The sequence below is a fragment of the Sinohyriopsis cumingii genome, chromosome 15 (assembly GCF_028554795.1).
Source record: "Sinohyriopsis cumingii isolate HCF-2022 chromosome 15, ASM2855479v2, whole genome shotgun sequence".
In the NCBI taxonomy this organism is placed as follows: Eukaryota; Metazoa; Mollusca; class Bivalvia; order Unionida; family Unionidae; genus Sinohyriopsis; species Sinohyriopsis cumingii.
Window position 1 is genome coordinate 124,501,296 of NC_142975.1, and position 23,478 is coordinate 124,524,773.

Here is a 23,478-nt window from a genome sequence, read left to right on the forward strand (position 1 = left end):
CAGCCACACAAATTGGCTTTTATAAAGAGATGGTAAATGAAAATCACACACATATGAGAGAGTATTTAATTGAGCAACTTTACACACTTGTGTTCACCAAGCAAGATTCACTGTAGCTGAGTAGTGAAAGATTGTGACAATGTTAATTTCTTCCTATGTTGAAAGACAGCACACAAGGAAAGCATAAGGGACCCACAAGATTCTACCATAAAACTTCCTGAAACTTCTTATATTATGGACATGTGGAAAAACAAAATGTAACAAAATCTTATCATTTTGGTCAACTCCAGATATTGGTTTGTGCAGGTTTGATCCATATCTGGCTTTTCATATATGAATTGGTGGTGGAGTTGGTCAGGGAATCTGGCTAAGTATACTGGGGTACTTTAGACACTTTATTTATCCATGTTGTTCATGCAATGCTCCTATATTATCAAGCTTTAGCTTTTATGTCATAGCATTATATGAAAGTGTTATGCAACAAATGAAATGTCCAGAAGAAGAAGGGGACAGTCAGCCTTTTACAAAGTTGAAACAATTGGCACAAAAGTGTAAAAGACAATATTCAGATCCTGATCATGCTTGGACAATTATTAGATATCATGTCACCTGGATCTAAATATTGCTCAAGTCTGGAGAGATGACTACCGCATGAATAAAAACAAGAAAACATGTTGAGAGATCTAACAAAAAGTCATTAAGGCAAAAAATGAACTTTAGAAACTTTTGACTTGAACATAATGATGCCTTCAGTATATCAGTCCACACATATCAACTTTTCAAATACATATTTTCCAAAGTCAACAATACCAGTGAATGATATTCTATAACATGTTCTTGAAAATTTGTCAGATGAACAAAAATGAGCAGTATCTTTAGGTAAGAAGATACATTTGTGTAATACAAGGGAGATAACTTTTATAAAAACGCTGTAGTAAAGTTCATGGCAATTAAATATATCATGTAGGATTGCAAAGATTACAAAAATTATTACCCCTATAATAAGGTGTCCTTGTTTCAGGATGCATAATCTCAAGTCAATGTTCCAATATCAATAACAATGTTAGACAAAAAAAACTTGTAATAAATAAGCTGGATCTTACTAAGTGAGAAAATGAAAGTAAACATATCGCACAGTTACACACTGGTGTAATACCTATTAAAGGCCTTTGAGACGTGTTTCAGATTGGTAATAGAATTACACAGATCCAGTATGTTTAATGAAATGCAGGTTAGTACATTTAAATTTACTTTGTAAATAGTTAAGAACATACATGAAAAAAATTTAAAATAGCAATAAGAATATCAGAAAACAGTATCTCAATTCAACAGGAAATACCAAAACTGGATCTGATGTGTCTTCAGAGGCCTGATAATTACTTCTGTGCTGGTTTTTACTTTATTCACAATTAAAAAGGAATTTTGTCTTGCCTGCTCTGCTGGTGAATCATCTAAAATATTTTAAGGAGAACGGTTGGCAACTATGCCATTATTATGTCATTATTATAAATATTAGTGAGAAATGTTTTTTTACAAATGAAAGCCTTTGCCAAGTTTAATGCCTGTTCCAATGACAGAGACTGACAAATGGCCCTTCTATGCAAAGAAAACATTATCACTAAAATCTGAAAAGTCGGTCACTGTCACTTTTGTCAGCTCTGAGTAATTATCAAAAGATCAAGATTTATAACTATACTGGCAGGTTTTCGCCGAGTTCCAATGATTGACATTGGAATAGTCTATTGTTAATATGTCATGAACAGATGCAAACCTCGGAAATTAATTCACAAAATGATCTTTCAAAGATAAGCATAATAAATAAAAATTCACACCCATTGGTGAGATACTAGTGACATATTAACATAGCGGCAACAACTTATACATAGTTAGAACTGGTCCTTGACCAGCATGGGCAACAGTGTGACAGGTATGGATCACATTGAAAAAAGCTCAATATAACCACCTGAGGTGAATGTAGGTCATTGTAACCTACTTGTGCTGGTGGTGAAAAGTATTCAGGATGTAATCACTGAACAAGGTTTTGGCTGTATTTGCAACAAAGTCACATAAATGCAGCTTGCTACCAAAACATTAAAAGCCACAAACAGCACCACTAACAACAACGATTAAAACACTGCTAGAAAAGTGATAACATTATCTTCATTCTTGTAAGCTTCACATTATCTTAGAAATGTGATATGGTAATTCACTTCACAGGAAACAGATGATTTGTATCTCTTTTAAAACTTTCATTCTTCATGTAAAACATAATTGGTCATTTCCCTTGTAAATTTGAAGACATAATCGGTTTCATATCCAGAGATAATATTATATCATCTATGAATGCTTTACATACAGGTCATTTAACATTATACTGAAAACGTTACATCACCTTATGAATGCTTTACATACAGGTCATTTAACATTATACTGAAAATGTTACATCACCTATGAATGCTTTATATACAGGTTGTTTAACATTATACTGAAAATGTTACATTACCTTATCAATGCTTTACATACAGGTTGTTTAACATTATACTGAAAATGTTACATCATCTATGAATGCTTTACATACAGGTCATTTAACATTATTTGAAAATGATACATCACCTTATCAATGCTTTACAATACAGTTCGTTTAACATTATACTGAAAATGTTACATCATCTATGAATGCTTTACATACAGGTTGTTTAACATTATATGGAAAATGTTACATCGACTTATGAATGTTTTATATAATGGTCATTTAACTTTTATGGAAAATGCACTGAAGCAGCACATACAATTCAGATATAAATCTATATTCACAGTACTATAATAAGCATGAAATGTAAAATAATCAACTGGATATTTACCTACTTTAAAAGAATGAGGTCAGTTCCAGTATTCCTGCCTGAGGATCAAAACATTTTGTATGCTGAGAGAAATTTTTCTTTTTCTTGTTTTCAATGTCAGAATTGTATTCTGTTATTAAAAAAAAGACAACTTTGACTTTATCATTGTTCTGAACGAGCCTGGTGTGCATCCTATTATAAGAAGGAAACACATTTACATAAAACTCTGGAAATGAACCATAATTTAATATTTGTAGATAACAGCATTCCACTGGCTATAAGAATCAATACAATCTTCCAAATGAATGATAAGTTCAAGCAGAAAAATCAGGAGAAACGGCTAGATAGGACTTAATACCTCATAGAATGATCGATGAAGAAAAGTCTAAACTTGGTTCTTGGCCATTCATATACAGTTACTGTAGAACAACTGAAACTTCCACTTTAAATTTTCTTACAAAAATTGAAAAATGCATTCATTATAGTTAACCCAATTTCACTGAAGTTATAAAATTGGCCACTGTCTACTTACCATCTACTGTTCTCTGATCTTTGAAAGTAATAGCTCATGCTATATAACATTTGCAGATCAGTTCAAAATTATATCTAAATCTTCTTAACAAACAATATAAATCAGCATTAGTATCTGTCCATTTTTTCGGCGACTTGAAAAGTAACAGTGTTAACAGGAAAGGGAAAGGTCAAGAGAAACTCATTTACAACTACATTGATGTTACGTCACACTAAAGATTTTTGTTTCTTCTTTTGTAATGAATGAAGCTGGAAGAAAAAGAACATCTTAGTGATAATGTTCTGAGTTTACCACCGAGAATCTGTTACATGTCTTTATCCACACTCCATTAAGTTCTCTATCCACTGGTGCTAACATGTCTTTATTCACACTGCATCAAGGTCTATATCATTGGCATTGATGTCTTTGTTTACACTCCATGAATGCCTATATCCAAAGGTATTGTCACATATTTATTCACACCCCATTAAGGTCTATATCCATCGACATTAAGCTGTAATTATTCACAGTCAATTAAGGTATATATCCACTGGCAATAATATGTCTTTATTCACACTCCATTAAGGTCTATATCCATTGACATTAAGCTGTAATTATTCACAGTCAATTAAGGTCTATATCCACTGGCAATAATATGTCTTTATTCACACTCCATTAAGGTCTATATCCACTGGCATTAAGCTATAATTATTCACAGTCAATTAAGGTCTATATCCACTGGCAATAATATGTCTTTATTCACACTCCATTAAGGTCTATATCCATCGACATTAAGCTGTAATTATTCACAGTCAATTAAGGTATATATCCACTGGCAATAATATGTCTTTATTCACACCCCATTAAGGTCTATATCCATCGACATTAAGCTGTAATTATTCACAGTCAATTAAGGTATATATCCACTGGCAATAATATGTCTTTATTCACACCCCATTAAGGTCTATATCCATCGACATTAAGCTGTAATTATTTGCAGTCAATTAAGGTATATATCCACTGGCAATAATATGTCTTTATTCACACCCCATTAAGGTCTATATCCATCGACATTAAGCTGTAATTATTCACAGTCAATTAAGGTCTATATCCACTGGCAATAATATGTCTTTATTCACACCCCATTAAGGTCTATATCCATTGGCATTAAGCTGTAATTATTCACAGTCAATTAAGGTCTATATCCACTGGCAATAATATGTCTTTATTCACACCCCATTAATATGTCTTTATTCACAGTCAATTAAGGTATACATCCACTGGCAATAATATGTCTTTATTCACACTCCATTAAGGTCTGTATCCACTGGCAATAATATGTCTTTATTCACACTCCATTAAGGTCTATATCCACTGGCAATAATATGTCTTTATTCACACTCCATTAAGGTCTATATCCATTGGCATTAACACATCAAGCATAGCGAATTTCCAGGTCCAGAGTCGTGCTATCCTGTTGAACTCATCACGATTTGTTTTATACAGTTTACCTATGACTGGTTCCATACACACATGACAGAAAGGGTCAGTGAGAAGTGATTGGATACTGATTAGAACCTTGGATATTGTCAATGCTAAACTCCAGTTATAATGAATAGAGTCCAATCCCACATCACCATGACGACTTATGTTGGGGTGAAATATCTTTGTTATGAATCTCACCTTTGGTGGCCTCATTGGGTAACTGTAATGTTAGAGAGATTAACAGAAGAGTTATAAATATAAAAATTCAATATGTTCCCCATGCACCATAATATTCGTTGAGCACAAAATTTAAAATTCTTTTTTTAAATTCTGTACAGTTGTTAATATGTAAATAGTTCAAAATCATTATGAAAAGTTTACATTTATACTTTTTTCCAGACAACAATGTTGATTCTACTGCCCCCATTTCTGGAAATGAATTTTAAAAAAAATTAAATGCACTAGTAGAGCTCATATTTGTAGCAGTCCAAGTGTGACCTAAATCATTTATAACAGTCCAAGTGTGACCTACATCTAACATTTCCTTTTACAAGGCAAAGTTAACTTGAACAAAACAAGAGCTAAGTGTAATCCTGGAGGCTGGAAGATAGTATCTGTCCCTAGTTTACAGCACTTATTTTTAAAACTCTGCCTTACCTGTCAGGAATCTGAAGGTATAGCAGGAAGAGTCCACCCTCATATGGACTCCCCTGGGGACCAGTAATGGAGGCCTGCCAGTGACAGCAGTGGCGATCCAAAGGTTCTGCACGGATTCCTTCAGGAGGATCTGACTTCAGGGTCTTTAACTCACTCCGTAGTCTTCGATGACGCCATGAGTTTTCCTCTATTGGTGGTGTACTCTGCAATGATGATAATTCTTGATTTATATTAATATTGGAAATGCAAGAAAATGACCAATAACAGTATGGCAGGATTTCAAAGCTTTGTTTTGTCCCATTGGTGCAGTATTTACTATAATGCATCCACTGCAGTGACATTGTCTAAGAAGCTGAGCTAATACAAAGGTTAATGCTTATCATTGGAACATAAAATATAGGTCACAGTGATTAACTTTTGATTAAAGAGTGTAGTACTTGTGATGAAGCATCAGCATGCCAAGTCATAAGATTCTGCAAACAACAGTAGAGATAATGAAGGGTTACAGTTTCAGGGCACAGTGGCTTCTCTTCACAGCAGAACAATGCAAAGTAGTAAAAACTATTATAGATATATAAAAAATATTGTAAAACACTTGCATAAAATATTTTAATGAATAGTGTGAGTCAAAAAAACAGAAACAAAAGAATTAAACTTGTTACATTTGTGAATATTATGACATTTTTCTTAGACTGATTTAGCAAATTTGTTCTGTAACTGTTAGTGCAAAAGAGAGTAACATCAAAAATAGGTTACTATAAAAAAAAAACAGGTGACAGATATCAAGGTCTAAGCCTGCTCTTCCTACTTGTAAAGAATGAAATATAAAATAAACTTTTTTATAAACTTTTAACAGCAATCAGTCCATCAGTAATAACTGGCTTGTGATTTGGCTACAATATATTGAACTGATGTGGTGGAAAATGTAGGTCATGATGACATTGTTCTTAATGATGAGAGCATTATTCCTCATGATTTGTCTTTATCCCAGGTTACATGATGCTGCAAGTGCTAGTCAGAAAAACAGCCAAACACAAACCCTAACTTACAGAAACTTAACTTGATACAAAAGTAAACACAGATCTCTCAACTGTGAAATACAGGCCACAATGACCTAGTTTTCAAAGATATGTCAAGGAATCCTCATGAAACATTTATCAATCAAATAATGTCTATTCAAGCAAGTGTTTGAAATGACACAAACATATAACCAGCCCAAAAAAACGATTATTTTAAAAACAAAATTTAAGATGGCTACCAAGGTCATTAATTTTTTCAAGCCTGATAATGAGCAAGGATACAAGATGCCGCCGTATTTATACCTTGCCAGAAATATTGCCCAACATACTCCAAGAACATGACAGTAAAAACCAATATATATATATATATATATATATATATATATATATATATATATATATATATATATATATATTGCAATAAGAAAGAAAGAATGGTGAGGACAGGGAAGTTCAAAAGATTAATGTATACACACACGTCTGGATCAGTGGTACAAATGAGAAGAATATTTTTACAACCATCAAAGCTTTTAGTTGTATGATTAGCTTTTTATTGGAAATCCAGTATCTAGTGTTCAGAATTCATTTCACAGTTTTCTGTACAATGAACTGTAAAAGATGAAAAAAAGTGGCCATGGATTTTATATCTCAATTCTGTACAGAAAATTTCAACAATCACAGCAACAGAGGCCATATACCAGATAAGAAAACAATTGTGTGCAGTATGTTTAGAACTTGCATTATCATTTCCTTTTGTCAACAAAATATGTATATATGTGAAAATAAAATCAACTCTAACCATTCAGGTGACCTGATTCTTAATGCACAGGTCAATTTAACCATATAATATGAAGAGCTCCTCAGAGAGTTGAAATGTCTTGAAAGACCATTTTTGGGGATAGAGTGGCCTCCCCTCAAGACCGGTTTTTAATTTAGTACATCATATCAGTTTAGCTTACATTTTTGGAGGTTGATACATGATTAGTGTGGTGGACATTTTAAAACCAGGTTCTTCATTTTTTAAAGACTGAAATTAATAACTAAAATTATAAACGTAAAACAAAGATTAAAGTTAGATTGTCAGCACAATTTCAATTTTCATGCACCTTTACTTGCATAATCAAATATTAGACAGGCATTTTTGTTGTTGTTGTTGGGTTTAACGCCATATTTCAGCACACGATAGGCTATACATGGCGGCCAGTATTAATGGTGGAGGAAGAACCCGGGAAAACCCCGGAAAGAACCACCGACCCTCGAGAAGCTACTGGCAAGCTTTCTCACATATCCACATTGGCCGAATCCAAGACTCGAACCTACGCAGACAGAGGTGAGATGGCAGTGATCCGTAACGGAGTGCGCATTAGACCACTCGGCCACTCGGGGCCCCAGACAGGCATTTGCTTATAGAAATTATTAGCTCTTCTTAAGTGCCTTTTGCCTTTGAATGTTTGTGAAGAAAAATTATTTACTGAACAAAGTTTTCATTTTTCTTAAAGTTGTTGTTGTTATAGGGTTTAACGCCATTTTTCAGCACAAGATAGGCTATAAATGGCGGCCAGTATTAATCGTGGAGGAAGAACCCGGAAAACCCCCAGAAAGAAACACCAACCCATGAGAAGCTACTGGTAAGCTTTCTCACATACCCACATTAGCCAAGCCTGAGACTCGAACCCACACAGACAAGTGAGATGGCAGTGATCGGTAATGGTGAGCGCTTTAGACCACTCGAGGCCCCTTTTCTTAAGGTAAAAATTATCAAATATTTCCTAACTTATATATCTCATATCATAGCTGTTATCAATCTGCTATTTTGTGAAGGTAAAAATATCAACAACCTCATTAACAAAGTTGATCTGTCTTGCCAACTTCATCAACAAGGCTAATCTGACTCCTTCACCTCACTAACAAGGCTAATCTGACACATCCATCTCATTAACAAGGCTAATCTGACTCATCCACCTCATTAACAAGGCTAATCTGATTCATCCACCTCATTAAAAAGGCTAATCTGACTCATCCACCTCATTAACAAGGCTAATATGACTCATCCACCTCATTAACAAGGCTAATATGACTCATCCACCTCATTAACAAGGCTGATCTGATTTGCCAACTTCATTAACAAGGCTGATCTGGCTCACCAACTTCACAAACAAAACTGATCGTATCAACCTCACTAACATGACTGGTCTGACTCACCAACCTCATTAAATATGATTATCTTACTCACCAACCTCATTAACAAGGCTGATCTGATTCACCAACATTATTAACTAGGCTGATCTGGCTCACTAACCTCATTAACAGGACTGATCCAGACCTGCCAACCCTGACGAGTCAGTCTCAGTAAGGCAGTTGATTTTTTTCAGTAAGATTAACCAGTTTCCAGAAAGGTGTAACAAAATATCAATAACTGCTATTGTAAAGCTGGAAAACCTAATTAAAAGTTTGATGCATTGACAATAAACATTATGTTCAACTGAAAAGTTTGTAAATTATGTGTAGACTTTATTTACCACTAGTACAGTTGCACAAACTCTAGTTCCAAACCCTATGCAGCTCAATGGCTTGCTGCTATTTCTCAACTGACATAATTCTTGGAAATTCTTTTCCATTTCACATGATGACAATCATATCTCCCGCCACGAGACATACTCAAATTGGCATGTGATGTCCAAAAAACGTAATTGTGTCCTTTCCAGCTTTTATTCACAAGAATCTGAATACTCCTTTTTATTCTTCTGAATTGATTATTAACACTTTTCTATGAGCTTATTTTCCCTTTCGTCTTAAATATGCATGGCTTTCTTGACACCATTTAAAAAAATTCTTTAATCAACAGTTTGATCATACAGATGTTTCACATGAACAAATAGGTGCAGTTTAAAGCATCTGGGGCATACATGCCAACCCCATGGCAAGGAAAAAGCATAATCCAAGTGGACAAAAAGAAGTAATCTGAGGAGAAAAAGAGTAATCCACATATAACACAATAAAAATTCAATGAGCATATTACAAAATGTTTATTTATCCCCGTGGACTTTTAACATCAATTACTGATTCAAGATTTTGTATATAACACTTTGAGCTTTATAAAGCAACAGACCCTCATCTTGCATTTCAAAACACTTTGTACCAGCTGAGACTGTGAATGTTTTGCACACCAGCAGAGTACTAAGTGCTGGGTTACAAAGCCTGGATCTAATTCAGTTTAATTTTTATTAATACTCTCACAGTCAGCATTAGACTGGTAAAGAACCAATACTCCTTTCATAACCTGATAAAGAAGAGGAAATTTATATCTTCCAATCATTGGGTCTTTTAGGTGGGAAATAAGATGAAAGAAATCAACTATGTCTGCATGAAGTACATTGTCAGGTAGAGTGCCAACTTCATACTTCAGGAGTTCTCCTTCTAAGTTATCAGCAGCCTTTCCTGCAGCATGGTGCATCATATGAAAGAGACAACCTGATATGTACACTGATGGAAACATTTTTCAAAATATAGAATGCAATTCCTTTATGAATTCCAGTCATCACTGATGCAGTATCATCTGAGAACCCCATACAGTTCTGCCAACTTATGCTTATTCAAAGCATTATCAAGAAAATAAAAAAAAGTTTTCTCCAGTGGAATCCTCTTTTAATTCTGTCAAAGTTTCTTACACAGACTAGGTACAACATTTTGTGATAATCACTACTCATGTCTGCTGCATTACTAAACGGCCCAATTTTCACGGTTTTTGCAATTTTAAGTGAAGTATCTTCTGCTAAACACCTAACAATATTAGATGATTTTGTTCTTGCACATGCATATTTTCTGCAATTTTGGAATCAGGAAACATCCAATTGAATAAAAGACCAATGTAGTCTTCTACCTCTAGGGGTAGTCAATGTTCTATTAGAACTCAGTAGATAACGCCTCTGCATTTATAAAATTCGTGTCCAGAATTTAGTTTTGCTGTAAAAAGAAGTTACCTTAGTACTGGAGTTAGTAAAACGAGCCAATTCAGTGTTCTTTGTTTTACCAACATGACCAATATTAAAATCCTTTCCACACAGCCTGCAAGGGGCGTGAAGCTGTCCTTGAGTGGAACATTGTATTGTGTAATTCATGTATTCATCTCTGAATCAGTTTTTCATCTTTTCCTAATCCATCTGTGAGATTATTTGAAAAATATTTTTGCTCTAACACATGCATCGACTAGAATAAATCTGACTTGACTTTTAGAGCTAAATACCCACAGACTGGTTCAGTACCAGATATGAATTAGAACAATGAACCTGAGGGCAAAGATTAAAAGTTAGAAAACCAGTTTGCTCTCTCCTAACTAAGCCATACAGCTGCTATAAATAGAAACCAAGGCCAAACATTCAAAGTAGAAACCAGCATTGTTTTTTGGAAATAGGGCAGCTGCTATACATAAAATATAATATTGTTAGGAAAGTGCATGCAAGTCTACAGACAAGCATACTCTTATGTCATAGTTTCATAGAAGCCATCTTTTCTAGAATATGATATGTGGGATTAATGGGATGTTAATAAAAATGAGAAAACAAATTATCAATTTTATTTGGAGGAGGATACACCGAAAATGTGCAATTCGAATACATTTATGCATAAGGCATAATTTGGTGGAAAAAAAGCGTAATGATTGCGCCAAAAGTGTAATGGTTGGCATGTATGGGCTGGGGAGCTGCTGTAACGTTAGTGTGGTTTCCTAACTAATTTAACTAACCTTAAGATGAAACTTGGATCCAAATAAAACAAGGATGAACCAATTATCTGGAATTTTTGGCAACGATCATTTTTCTGTAGTTTCTGCTAGTATGCCACAAGTCCATATCTTAAGGGTAATTTTCGTAAGACTTAGGGCAAAATCCTAAGAGTTGGCAGGTCTGCTAATCCTACCAACATTGTTCACAAGGCTGGTCTGACACACCAATCTCATTAACAAGGCTGATCTGGCTCACCAACCTCATTAACAGGGTTGATCTGGCTCACCAACTTCATTAGCAAAGCATATCTGGCTCAACAACCTCATTATTAACAAGGCTGATCTGGCTCACCAACCCCATTAACAGGGCTGATCTGGCTCACCAACCTCATTAACACATTAACCCCTAGTGACGAGTTAATGTGGCAGGAGGTTGTAGCCTACTGCCGAGCTCTGTAGCATCATGGTCATGCATGATACACCAAAGTGGGTGGTATTATAGAAAGGTAGACAGATGTAGCTCTACAATGATACCAACAAATCTGGAATTTCTTGTTGTACTACAAAATATAGAAGGAAAAACCTTATTTTTTGGACCCGAAAATTCGCTATTAGTTGCAATCTGATTTTGTGTCTGGATTTTAGACTTTTTGGTATCAGATCTAAGGCAAACCTGTATGAACTGCAAACAGACAGATGAACCTTTGCAAAAAGTAGGATAAGATGGCCATTTGGAATAAAGAGAGGTCTCAATAAAAAAATAATGGCTCCGTTTAGCAAAATTAAAAAAAAAATCTAACTTCTACCCTTCTGCTCATGCGCGAACCAAATAGACAATGAAAAACGATGTTTCTAACACAGCTAGGCAGTATGTTATTGAAAGATCACCTGGAATCTGAAGTTTTTGGATCTATTCAGAAATAGCTTTCAAAATGTGTTTCCTTCTTGAATTTCAGGTGAAAACGATGTCACCAAATTTGAATATTCCTTGTGTATTTAATCACTTGTACATCGATGCTGCACATAAATTACAAATTTAGCCATTCCTTGAAAATTTGTAATTTTTTTTAAAAATCCTTGTTAACAAGACTGAATTGGCTCACCAACCTCATTACCAATTGTGTAAAAGCAATGTCCCATGGATATAGTGCAACAGTAGCACAATGCCTGTGCTGCACAATCTTCCACTAAAACAAATTAAAATAAATAAGACTTAAAAGGTTTTACATCAGCTCAGGTCCTCCATACAAATTTAAGTATAAATACATGTTGCATGACAGCTGTTTGCTTCATATTTTATCTCCCTCTTGAGTGATATTAAAGTGTTTAGTACTGTCATTCAAACCTATCCATAACATAGCATATCTAAACTCCATATTGAACCAGTTAATGGTCATGTCTTTGACATGGATGAAAATATGACCAAACATTTTTTCCGGATCTAAGTAGTCTAGAGTGTACTGACAATCTGCAACATATCTATCACCTGATGATATTATGAAGCATTTGAACTATACTGACCTGTAACATCATGCTACAAGGAAGCACTTACACCATACTGACCTGTAATATCATCTTATAGGAACCACTTGTAATACACTGACCTGTACCATCATGTTATAGGAACCACTTGTAATACACTGACCTGTACCATCATGTTATAGGAACCGCTTGTAATACACTGACCTGTAACATCATGTTATAGGAACCGCTTGTAATACACTGACCTGTAACATCATGTTATAGGAAGCACTTGAACCACACTGACCTGTAACATCATGCTATAGGAAGAATTTAAACCATACTAACCTGTAACATCATGCTATAGGAAGAATTTAAACCATACTAACCTGTAACATCATGCTTTCAAGGCAGTATCTACATGGGGAACTCTCCAACCTGAAAAACAACAGGGTCATTGTAATGCTGAATAGAACTGTGCATCATTATTCACTATTATTATTATTCACTTCTGGAGCCTACTGATGGCATTTTGGCTGGTCTTTTCTCCTGAGTTCACCTGTCACTTTTCTCCAATACCGGTACTCTTGCCATGCTGAGGAAGGCAGCCATTTGCATGTCTAAGTTTTATTCCTAGCGCCTTCATGTTGTACCCTAGCTCTAATGCTCCAACTAATCTTGGTACAGTCTCTGAGTTTTCCAGAATTTTGCACCTTCTTATTATATTATAACTAACCCAAAATGTGGCTCTTTCTTTATTCATTTCAATCAAAAATGAGAATATACTTTGTTTGCATGATACAAATGGAGTCTCATATTAGATGGCAAAGCTGCTGTACAAGAAATTATTTTTGATACTGCATACCTATATTCAGTAGTCTGAATCATATGCAAACTGTTTGCTTTCAAATGCTTGTTCTGAAGATGAAACTTCTGGTCAAGAAAACTGGTAGATTGATACTTTATTTACACACTATTATGTCACATTATTATTCTTGTTTCACTTTTTGAAATTGCTGCCCTATTTAGTTTGCTCCAACAGCCTTGTTTCATTTTGACCCGATTACACTCAACAGGATGCTACACCCTCCAAACTATACTAATTTTCCTTGTAAAACCCCTCAATATTCTAACCATAAATCTTTTGTTTATTACAGTATTTCTACCATTATAAGATGACAACGCCAGTGGACAAATTGTTGGATAATATTGTCCTTTCCTGATAACATCTCCTGCCACAATCAAATGGCATTCACTGTGAAGTGTATCCCCTGTGTATGGAATACTCCTAAAGGTACCAAACCCCACTCACTTTGGAAAAAAAGGGCACCCCAGACAACCATGTTGGCACCTGTGTAGATCATGATTTCTGCCAGATGATTTTGCACAATGCGCCAAGAGATGTCCTTCCATTTGCCAAGGCGAGACCTCATGCAGCCTGTAACTCATTTGGTCCAGAAGGCAAAGTTACTGCAATCACTAGAACAGAAAGATTATCTGTCTGGGCCTCATGAATAAGCAACCAAAACTTCATGGCCACACCAAGATCACCCAAGTGGAAAAGAAATTTCTTGGCTGAGATTTTACTCTTTGACTGAATGAAAGATGACTATTGATATGTCTTCCTGAAGGAGATAAATTCTATGCCCAAGTGAACAAAATGCTGGGATGCAAAGCTGCTAAAAAAGGAATCTAAGGCTAAACAAAAGAGAAGTAATGGATTTCAGGTCAACTTATGTTTTTGAAGACATTCATCTGGCAGTTTGATGTCAGGGACATGAAGGTGTTCTTCAGGACTTACATGACTCTGTCCATGATTCTCGCAAAGATGAGACTGAGATTTAGACTGAAAGGGAGTGCTCTGAACTGGCACACAGTATTCCTGCATGCAATTGCAGGAATTTCCAGTAGGATATGTTTACAGGAACATAAAGGTATGCATCTTGGAAGTCTACACTGACTGCAAATTCTCCCTCCTTGAAAACCAATCTCTGCATCTCTTTCATGAACTTGGGTGCCTGAATGTGTTGGCTGAGAGAGCTCAAACCTATGACCAGTCAAAGCATGTCATAGTCATTACAAAAAATCTTGTGTCAAATACAGATGAATTTATGTTATGAACAATCTCCACTGCCATTTTTATAAGAAGTGTTAATTTCCTACCACAGAACATGTTGTATATATGTGTCTCTGAGATATCTGTAGTGAAGGGAGCCCATGACAATATTGGAGGATTGCTAAATCTGATCTGGAGGCTCAAAACGAACAAGTTGCGGGGACAAAGTGTCAGGTATTAGTTCACTGTTTTTAGAATAATTAATTAATCAAGGTCAAAATTATACAGCAAATATTTGGATTTTAAATGGACAGATATTATTTTTCAGAATGTATCTTGAATAGTAATTTTAGATTAATACTGGAAAGCAGGACAACGTGCATTAGTTTTGGTGTTTAACACATCTTTATCCCAAGATGCACCACCTTCATAAGTTTGATCTTAATTATAATGAAATATAAAAGATGCAGTCAAGCTAGTTAAGTTGGATGCAAGTACATGTGCATGCAAGACAAAAATAATTCTATGAACTGCCTGCTTCTTGAGGGTAGGATATAAAGATAATTTAAATGTAAAATTCAAAGTTCAATAACTTACAGCTTAGCATAGATTGTCTTCCAGTTTTTCACCCTGTACATTGGATTGAAGAGTGGCCACCTCAACTTGATGAATTCCTGCCACTGTGATTCAGTTGTCTCCCCTTCTAGCAGCTGCTGCCACCTGGTGCACACATTTCCTGCTGTCCACAGGGAAATATCATCAAGGTACTTGAACACAACTAGCAACACTGAAGGATGGAAAGTAAAATGTTTTAGAAACAACTGTGTCACTTCAGGTACCCAGACCCATACATGCATGGCAGTTTTTCTAAACAAGTATTGTCTTGCATACATATGGCTAGCTTAATTTCTTTACAAAATTTGTATGGTTTTATTATGACTCCTGAAGCTGATGTAGATGACCCAATATATTGTAAAAATAAACATTAATTGTTTAATTCTGGGCAAAAGCACTACCATGATGCATGCATAATTGAAAATACATTGAATTTTGCCTGAAATGTCTTAATTTCAATACTGAATTTTAGACTACCAATTAGGCAATGTAAAAAATAAATTAATCTATATTTGCCTGATTTTCATATGAAAAAGTAACATTTCTCAATGAAAAAAAATCAATTTTTTGGCTTTTAGCATATTTTAATATCTGGCATCAGCCCAACCCTACCCAAGAAATGTAGATTTTTTTTGGTTTTCTTCCTACCATCCAGATTTTTAAAATTATTTTTAAATTGTCAGGTTTATTCATTGTATATTAAAAGATCACAACCTTCTGGGGGCAAGGAATCAACTAGCCCCTCAGGAACAGTGTCACGTTCTCGAGGCAACATCAGCTGTCCGATCCTCTCTGCCAATTTGTCCATTTTGTGTGAATGAGTACGGACATGCTTGCTGCTCACTGGAACCTTGCACCCATCATAAAAATCCATGGCTGCCTCTGGCTCCTCATTACCGGAGTCATCAGAATCTGCTTTCTGAAAATAGTATTAAAAATTGGATCAGTTTGAATATGAAATGATACAAGTTACACAGGTTTACAAGTCAAATCATGCCTTAGTGATGATCAAGCTACACAGGTTTACAAGTCAAATCATGCCTTAGTGATGATCAAGAGCACAAGATAAATTCAGAATGAGGAAAAGATCAATGATCAGCTTTTTATGGTCTATACAATGATGATGATGAAGTGCAAGATAAACTCAAGGTAAGGAAAAGACGACACTACCTGTCACTCTGGTCTATACACTGATAATGATGAAGTACAAGATAAACTCAAGGTAAGGAAAAGATGACACTATCTGTCACTCTGGCCTATACAGTGATAATGATGTGGCACAGGATAAAATCAAAATAAACTCAAAAAGTCAGAGAAAGATGACACTACCTGTCACTTTGGTCTATACAGTGATAATGATGTGGCATAAGATAAACTCAAAATAAACTCAAAAAGTCAGAGAAAGATGACACTACCTGTCACTCTGGTATAGATACACCCTTAAAATGAATGGGGGTATACAATATACTGAGTTACATTATGGTATTCCAGTTTCATAGAAATAGTGGAGCCTTTCCTACCCATCAGCCCCTAATGCCCTGTACTCCACCATACAAGATCTCTTTTATAAGGATCTCTCTAGAACAGTAAACTTTCTCATCAAGCTTTGTTATTTCTAGTCACTGCATATATTTCTATGCTTATTTAATGTGGGATACAGACAACTATGTACTTTATCTGCTTTTACACCTAACATCCTCTATGACGTCATCTGAGTGTGAGGTCTTTGGTCACATCAAAGTATTGAGAATACAGATGGCCTGGAGGGTTCAGGTAATACCTCATTAAATATGATGGAAGTAATATGAATACACATGGCTTGATGAGTTCAGGTAATACTGTTCAGGTAATACTACATTAAATATGATTAAAGTACTATGAATACACATGGCTGGATGAGTTCAGGTAATACCTCATTAAATATGATGGATGTAATAAACTACACACGGCTTGATGCGTTCAGGTAATACTACAATAAAAATGATGAATGTACTAAAACTACACACAGCTTGATGCGTTCTGGTAATACTGTTCAGGTAATACTACATTAAATATGATTAAAGTACTATGAATACACATGGCTGGATGAGTTCAGGTAATACCTCATTAAATATGATGGATGTAATAAACTACACACGGCTTGATGCGTTCAGGTAATACTACAATAAAAATGATGAATGTACTAAAACAACACACGGCTTGATGCGTTCAGGTAATACTACATTAAACAGGATCAAAAGATCAACACAATGTCAAGATACAGGCAAACATGTTCTATTGTTGTAATCGTAAGAAAATACTAATACATCTGTATATACATTTAGTTTTAATTATACATAGATTGAGTCTTTTCTTAACAGAATTAAAAAAAAAAAAAAGATCTTAATTTATTTTGAGAAAATATTTGAGCAACTACTAGCAATGAGCATCTTCTATTGAAATAATGTATATTATCTTAAGGGAGGAAACTCTGTTTAATCATTTCATCACAGGAATAGAAGTTTTGTCCCTTTACATACATGGACTGGCTTGTCAGATTCAAATGACCATAAGTACAGAAAGTACATGTACTTTATTATTATTATTAGCAACATAATAGCCATGCAATAGGCTTTGTTTAATGAATTCTGTCCAAGCCAAAAAAGAATTATTGTTTTAATAACAACTATTTGTTATAAAAATGCACTCCCATTTTGTTCCACAACAAAACCATTACAAAAGGTAGCCATAACTGAGCATCTCTCTCTTCGTAGAGACCTAATTATTTTTCTTTAATTGATTCAATGCTCATCTACTCACCTCAGTATACTTCTCTTCCTTGCCCATACCTTAAAACCAACTCCCCTCCTCCCCCCTTAAATCAGTATCTATCTTCTCTCACCTCCCATATCCCATTCCTTACCTCAGTATACACCTCTTCCTCTCCCTCCTTGTTGATGTCTGTGGAAAATAAAAACAGGTGACATGTGCTACAGACTGGCTGACCAAAATTGTTGCCATAGAAACCACTGCACATCACACATGTTGTGCTCTGGAATTAAAATTAACATAATGTAAGTTGTTCTGGAATACTGACACAAAATGAACATTTAAGTGTATACTGTTCAAATAGTAAGTTGTTATATGCACAAATTTTGTATATGCCACTGGGCATACATTGAAAATCCTTTTGCCATAAGGACAAGCAGGCTTCAAAATCTACTAGTCCTCCTATTTCACTAGTCCCCCAAAGATGCAGCAATGTAAATGGATTTGTCAATGATAATTTATAACCTCTCCCTCTTTCCAACAAATTTTAGCTTCATGACAAAAACCTGCAAAACTTTGCCTTTCAGCTAAATCTAAAGAATGTTATTAAAAATGAAGAGGAACAACAACAGGACTACCAAAATTACGAAATTTACTATCCCAATGGTAAATTTATTAGCCTTGGGCTAGTCATCCACTGCTAATTTTGAGCCCTGCATCATCAATTCACAAAAACTTACAATTAATTTTCCCCTCTAATTTTAATAATTTTGGGTACAGACAAGTTTCTTGTTGTTCAACTACATTTTAGTACATTAAAGTTTAAGAACTTTTACATATATTAATTGCACACCCTCAAATATAAAACTTTGCAATAAAACTTACCAACAATACAGCTGTTCAATGTATATCACATCTCAAATACCACTGTTTCCACTGTCACAAACACAATTCCAAAAATGAACGACATATAAAAGAAAGTTACAACTGTATGGTACTTTATTTTCTGAATACATGAAATTGAATGAATCCATGTATTTTTATCTTAACATGTATTTTCAGGAATTGCATTTTACTTTCACAAACGCATAATGCATATTTGATTTTATCAAAAGAATGGGTACAAAATTAGGTGAAAATTTTTATACAGAGGTAATTATGGTCTGGCAGATGACAAGAAATATCTTACAAAAGATGGTGATGAAGGTGTGTGTGTGTGTGTGTGATTTGGATTTTTAATGTAGCTTTAACAATTTTTCAGTCATATCGCTATAATGTCTGCAGTGTGACAGTTTATAGTGATGTCCAGCACTGGGGCATCATGCTGCAGACATGTAGCATGATGTCCCACCCAGTCACATTATCCTGACACCAGGCCAACCAGTCCTAACACTAACCTCTTAATGCTGAGCGCCAAGCGAGGCAGCTGTTAGTACCATTTTGTAAGTCTTTGGTATGAATCAACCGGGGGTGGAACCCACAACCGACCGCATCAAAGGCGGAAGCTCCAACTACTAGACCACCGGAGCAGTCGGCAATGAAGGTAGTTGATCAGAAATGATGTCATAAGTAGTCACATGCAAAGCTTGTCAACAATACTGTCTGTGTGTTTGTATGTGTGCTGTCTCGAACTCAAGAAAGTTAATGGATTTCAAGACGGCTTCTATAAATGAAGCAATGTTATTCATAAAGAAGCTACCTTGAACACAAACTACACAGCATGATCTATAAAGACATTTATGCCAAATTTAATTAAATGTTTGTCGACAAGTTCGACAAGTTGGAAGCAGGTTTTCACATGGATCCTATTGAAGTCACCTCAGAAACTATTGGAGTTTTTTTTGCACTAGAATAACAAAATCTTTTAAGGTGTGTTAAAATGTGTGGAGAGCATTTTGCCAGGTGTTAAGATTATGGCTGTCAAAAAAGATCAACCAACCCCATGCTATCAAAGATAAAACATGTTTACAGTCTTCGTATGTACATGTATGGCAAGAATGCCAATGACATACCCAGTACTAGTTTTGCATCCAAGTCGAACGAACACCACTCATTTAGATAATACAAATGACTATCTAAATTCCGTTCTTGCATTAAAATTGTTATCAAACCATTATTCAAGTAATGTTAAAAAAACAAAATCATACTTTTTGGAGAAGTTAATATAACAATTCAGAATTGTTCACCTGCCAAAATTTTTATCAGGCAATAGTGAAGTCCAAGTTGAGTTATAAATACACAGTTCTATCAAATACTGAGATGTTGGACAGGGTAAAAGGAGCTTGTATGCACATTCAAAAAAAAATTCTATCAAAAACTAAGATATCTGATGTGGTAAAAGAAGCCTGTATGCATGATCAAAAAAACATTATAGCAAAAAACTGATATCTAATGACGTAAATAGAGCATGAATACATTTTTTTTTAAAAACAGTATGCTATCTGTTTCTTACTCTACAGTTTGTTTTGTTTTCATAGTCTGTCTCACCAAACACTCAAAAAAATTTGATCCTCCTGGGTGTATGTTAAAAGAAGTACATTTTGTTTTTTAGCTTAAAACAGAATTGATGTATTTGAACAAGAGGTTTGTGTGGGCCTGATATTGCTCACTTCTGGCAGTGCTCAAAGAAATTATTTTTCAGACACAGGAACAGGGTTAGTGACTTAAAAAAACCATCACAAGCCTTGATTCAAACTGAACAAGCCCTGATTCCAATTCCATATGCCCAAAAGGACCCAATGTTTGTTTATTATTATTTGTGTATGTGTGTGTGTGCATGATTTGGATTTTTAAAGTAGCTTTAAAAATTTTCAGTCATATCGCTATGATGTCTGCAGTGTGGCAGTTTATAGTGATGCCTAGCACTGGGGCATCATGTTGCAGACATCTAGCATGATATCCCACCCAGTCACATAATCAAGACACCAGGCCCAACATTCCTAACACTAAGCTCTTAATGCTGAGTGACTAGCGAGGCAGCTATTAGTACTATTTTTATAAGTCTGGGGTATGACTCGGCCAGGGTTCCAACCCATGACCTCCCATATCAGTGGCAGACCTTTTAAGCACAAGGCCACCAGAGCAGTCTGCTATTATTTGTCACACACACACATTTACTGTACTTAAAATATGTAAAGAAATAAACAAAACCATATTTGATTTACCTGAATTGTATTTATTCAGATCTCGTAATATTTCAGGTAAAGCTATGTTTTCCTCCAGGTCATGCTGTCAATCAATGTCAAATTGCTCTACCAATGTCCTCCTTACTCAATGAATTGACAATATTGATATTAATAAGCATCTAAAGCATGCCCTACATTACACAATTTCTCTTTATACTTTCAATGTATATGTAGTTCATACATGTAGGCACTGCTTAACAAGTGTTGCATTACTTACTCAAGTGATTTGCTGAAATCATTATTGGGTTGGTCTTTCCATTTTGTCTCACTTCTGCTTAGGGATGACACTTTGTAATCAAAGACTCAAAAGCCATCATGGACCACCTTTGACCTCATTATTAAATATAACACCTCAAAAACCATCCTGCATATGGCCTAAACTCTACAGATAATATCAATAAGGCAATCAATTAACAGCTTGTTGTGTGCACATGTTAGCTTAATCCATTTACTCAGCCATGCATCATTGCACTGGTTGCAATGCCTGCTGGAACTGATACAGTCCCCAGACAACTGGTTATGGCTGATTTCTATAATGAATGGACAGAACGCATACAAGTACCATTGTTTTTCTTTCTTTTTTTCTTTTTTTAATTTTTTAAAAATGTTAATGTTCAAAAGCAATAGATTTCAACGATAAAACACTATATATGGTAGAGGAACTTAAAAGCAGAATTTTTCCCTCTGCAAGTAAAATGATATGTATGTTACAGCCAAGTGAGCTCTAAATGTAGCTAACCCACGCAATGTGTTCCCCATTCCTAGCTCATGTTTCACCTTGTACACAAAGCTTACAGCTTTTGACACGAGTACGGTAAGTCAACAATCTTCATAAGGATAAGAGATGTACATGGGGATAAATATTAATAATTTACTAGTCTTTCAACAACTTGAAAATAGAATTCATTAGCCCAAAACAACTAATGTTTCTAAAGAAATGAGAGGTATTACTATAAAAAGAGCATATTTCTGAAATGGTGAAAGTTCTAATGTGCACAAAAAAGAAATTCCAATTATTATTAACTGTAATGTCAACATAAACAGTTTTTAAAAAAAATAATAGAACGTTCAGTTTTATGTATATCAACTGTACATATAAAAAATGCACACGATACTACTCAAACTACTTTACTTATAAACTTTTCGTCTCTTTTCTTATATGATACCGAAAGAACATGTATTTTGCATACGTGTATTGCGTATATCTGGGGTAAATTTATGTGGATTTATGTGTTTGTGTAACCTTTTCGAATCCTACTTATGTAAGACATCTACCCCCTATATTTATACTGCTTGGGTCGACCCAAAGTTTCAAACAACAACATAAATATCATGGTAGACGTTTTAGTTACATTGTAGGACTACCTCTAGTCCCATAACGTAAGCCCTCGACACTGATATTTATGTTTTGGGGCGCCAAAAACATAACTATCAGGGTCGAGGGATTACATTGTAGGACTAGACAGTAGACTACCTCTTTTTCAGAGAGTGGCAAATGTGTATTTTTCACTATGCCTACTTCTGTCTCGGGATAAAACTTTTCCTGTCTAAACAAACAAATTCTGAAAATTTTATATAAATTGACGTGTTATGGACTGATGCTGGTTCGCAAAATCTACCTCTGTTTTGAGAAATTCTTTAATTTCCACGGCTAGATCGATGCATGCCCTGCTGTCATTCGCCATACTGTTTACTTCGTGAATAAAGGAAGCAAAAAACGCAGAAGTATTCCGACGGCAATAATGTTATTGCTGAAATTTAACTCTTTAATTAAATCCCGGATATAATGCGTAGTATACAGGCGGCACTCATTGAGTGAAATTGTTGAGAAATGGACGTTCTCTTTCGTTCTTTCTGTCTGTATTTCTTTTCTTTTTTCCAAATTTATAATCTTATCAAATATTTTACATTATATAGGAATTGATTAAGATAAATGCAATAAACTGACATCGAACAGTGATATATATATATATATATATATATATATATATATATATATATATATATATATATATATATATATATATATATATATATATATATATATATATATATATAACTCTCATGGAGTAAAATATATCAGGTTACAATGTATGCATACATCGGTTTGCTGCAACTCGGTTCTTTGCGCCGAGCAGTGAAAAACAATTCCTGCAGAATAAAGGGAATACAATCATGCTT

The 23,478-nt window shown here is 34.8% G+C and overlaps 1 protein-coding gene across 1 annotated transcript; it reads right to left on the reverse strand.

Annotated features, from left to right (window-relative positions):
- Positions 1–52: 52 nt before the first annotated feature.
- LOC149782681 (uncharacterized) lies at positions 53–23,009 on the reverse strand. Its single transcript, XM_089934166.1, has 7 exons — positions 22,917–23,009; positions 18,267–18,395; positions 16,079–16,283; positions 15,347–15,536; positions 13,083–13,131; positions 5,494–5,696; positions 53–5,056 (listed from the first exon to the last, which is right to left on the reverse strand). The coding sequence occupies exons 1-7, from the start codon at positions 22,980–22,982 to the stop codon at positions 4,747–4,749; spliced, it is 1,152 nt and encodes a 383-aa protein (XP_089790292.1). The 5' UTR covers positions 22,983–23,009; the 3' UTR covers positions 53–4,746.
- Positions 23,010–23,478: the final 469 nt, after the last annotated feature.

Coding starts and splice junctions, on each gene's coding strand:
- LOC149782681 (XM_089934166.1), bottom strand. CDS start 22,982: ATGGCGAATGACAGCAGGGCATGCATCGATCTAGCCGTGGAAATTAAA. Junction 18,396..22,916: donor AAGAATTTCTCAAAACAGAG/GTAGATTTTGCG, acceptor TTTTAATTCCAG/AGCACAACATGTGTGATGTG. Junction 5,057..5,493: donor TACCTTCAGATTCCTGACAG/GTAAGGCAGAGT, acceptor CTAACATTACAG/TTACCCAATGAGGCCACCAA.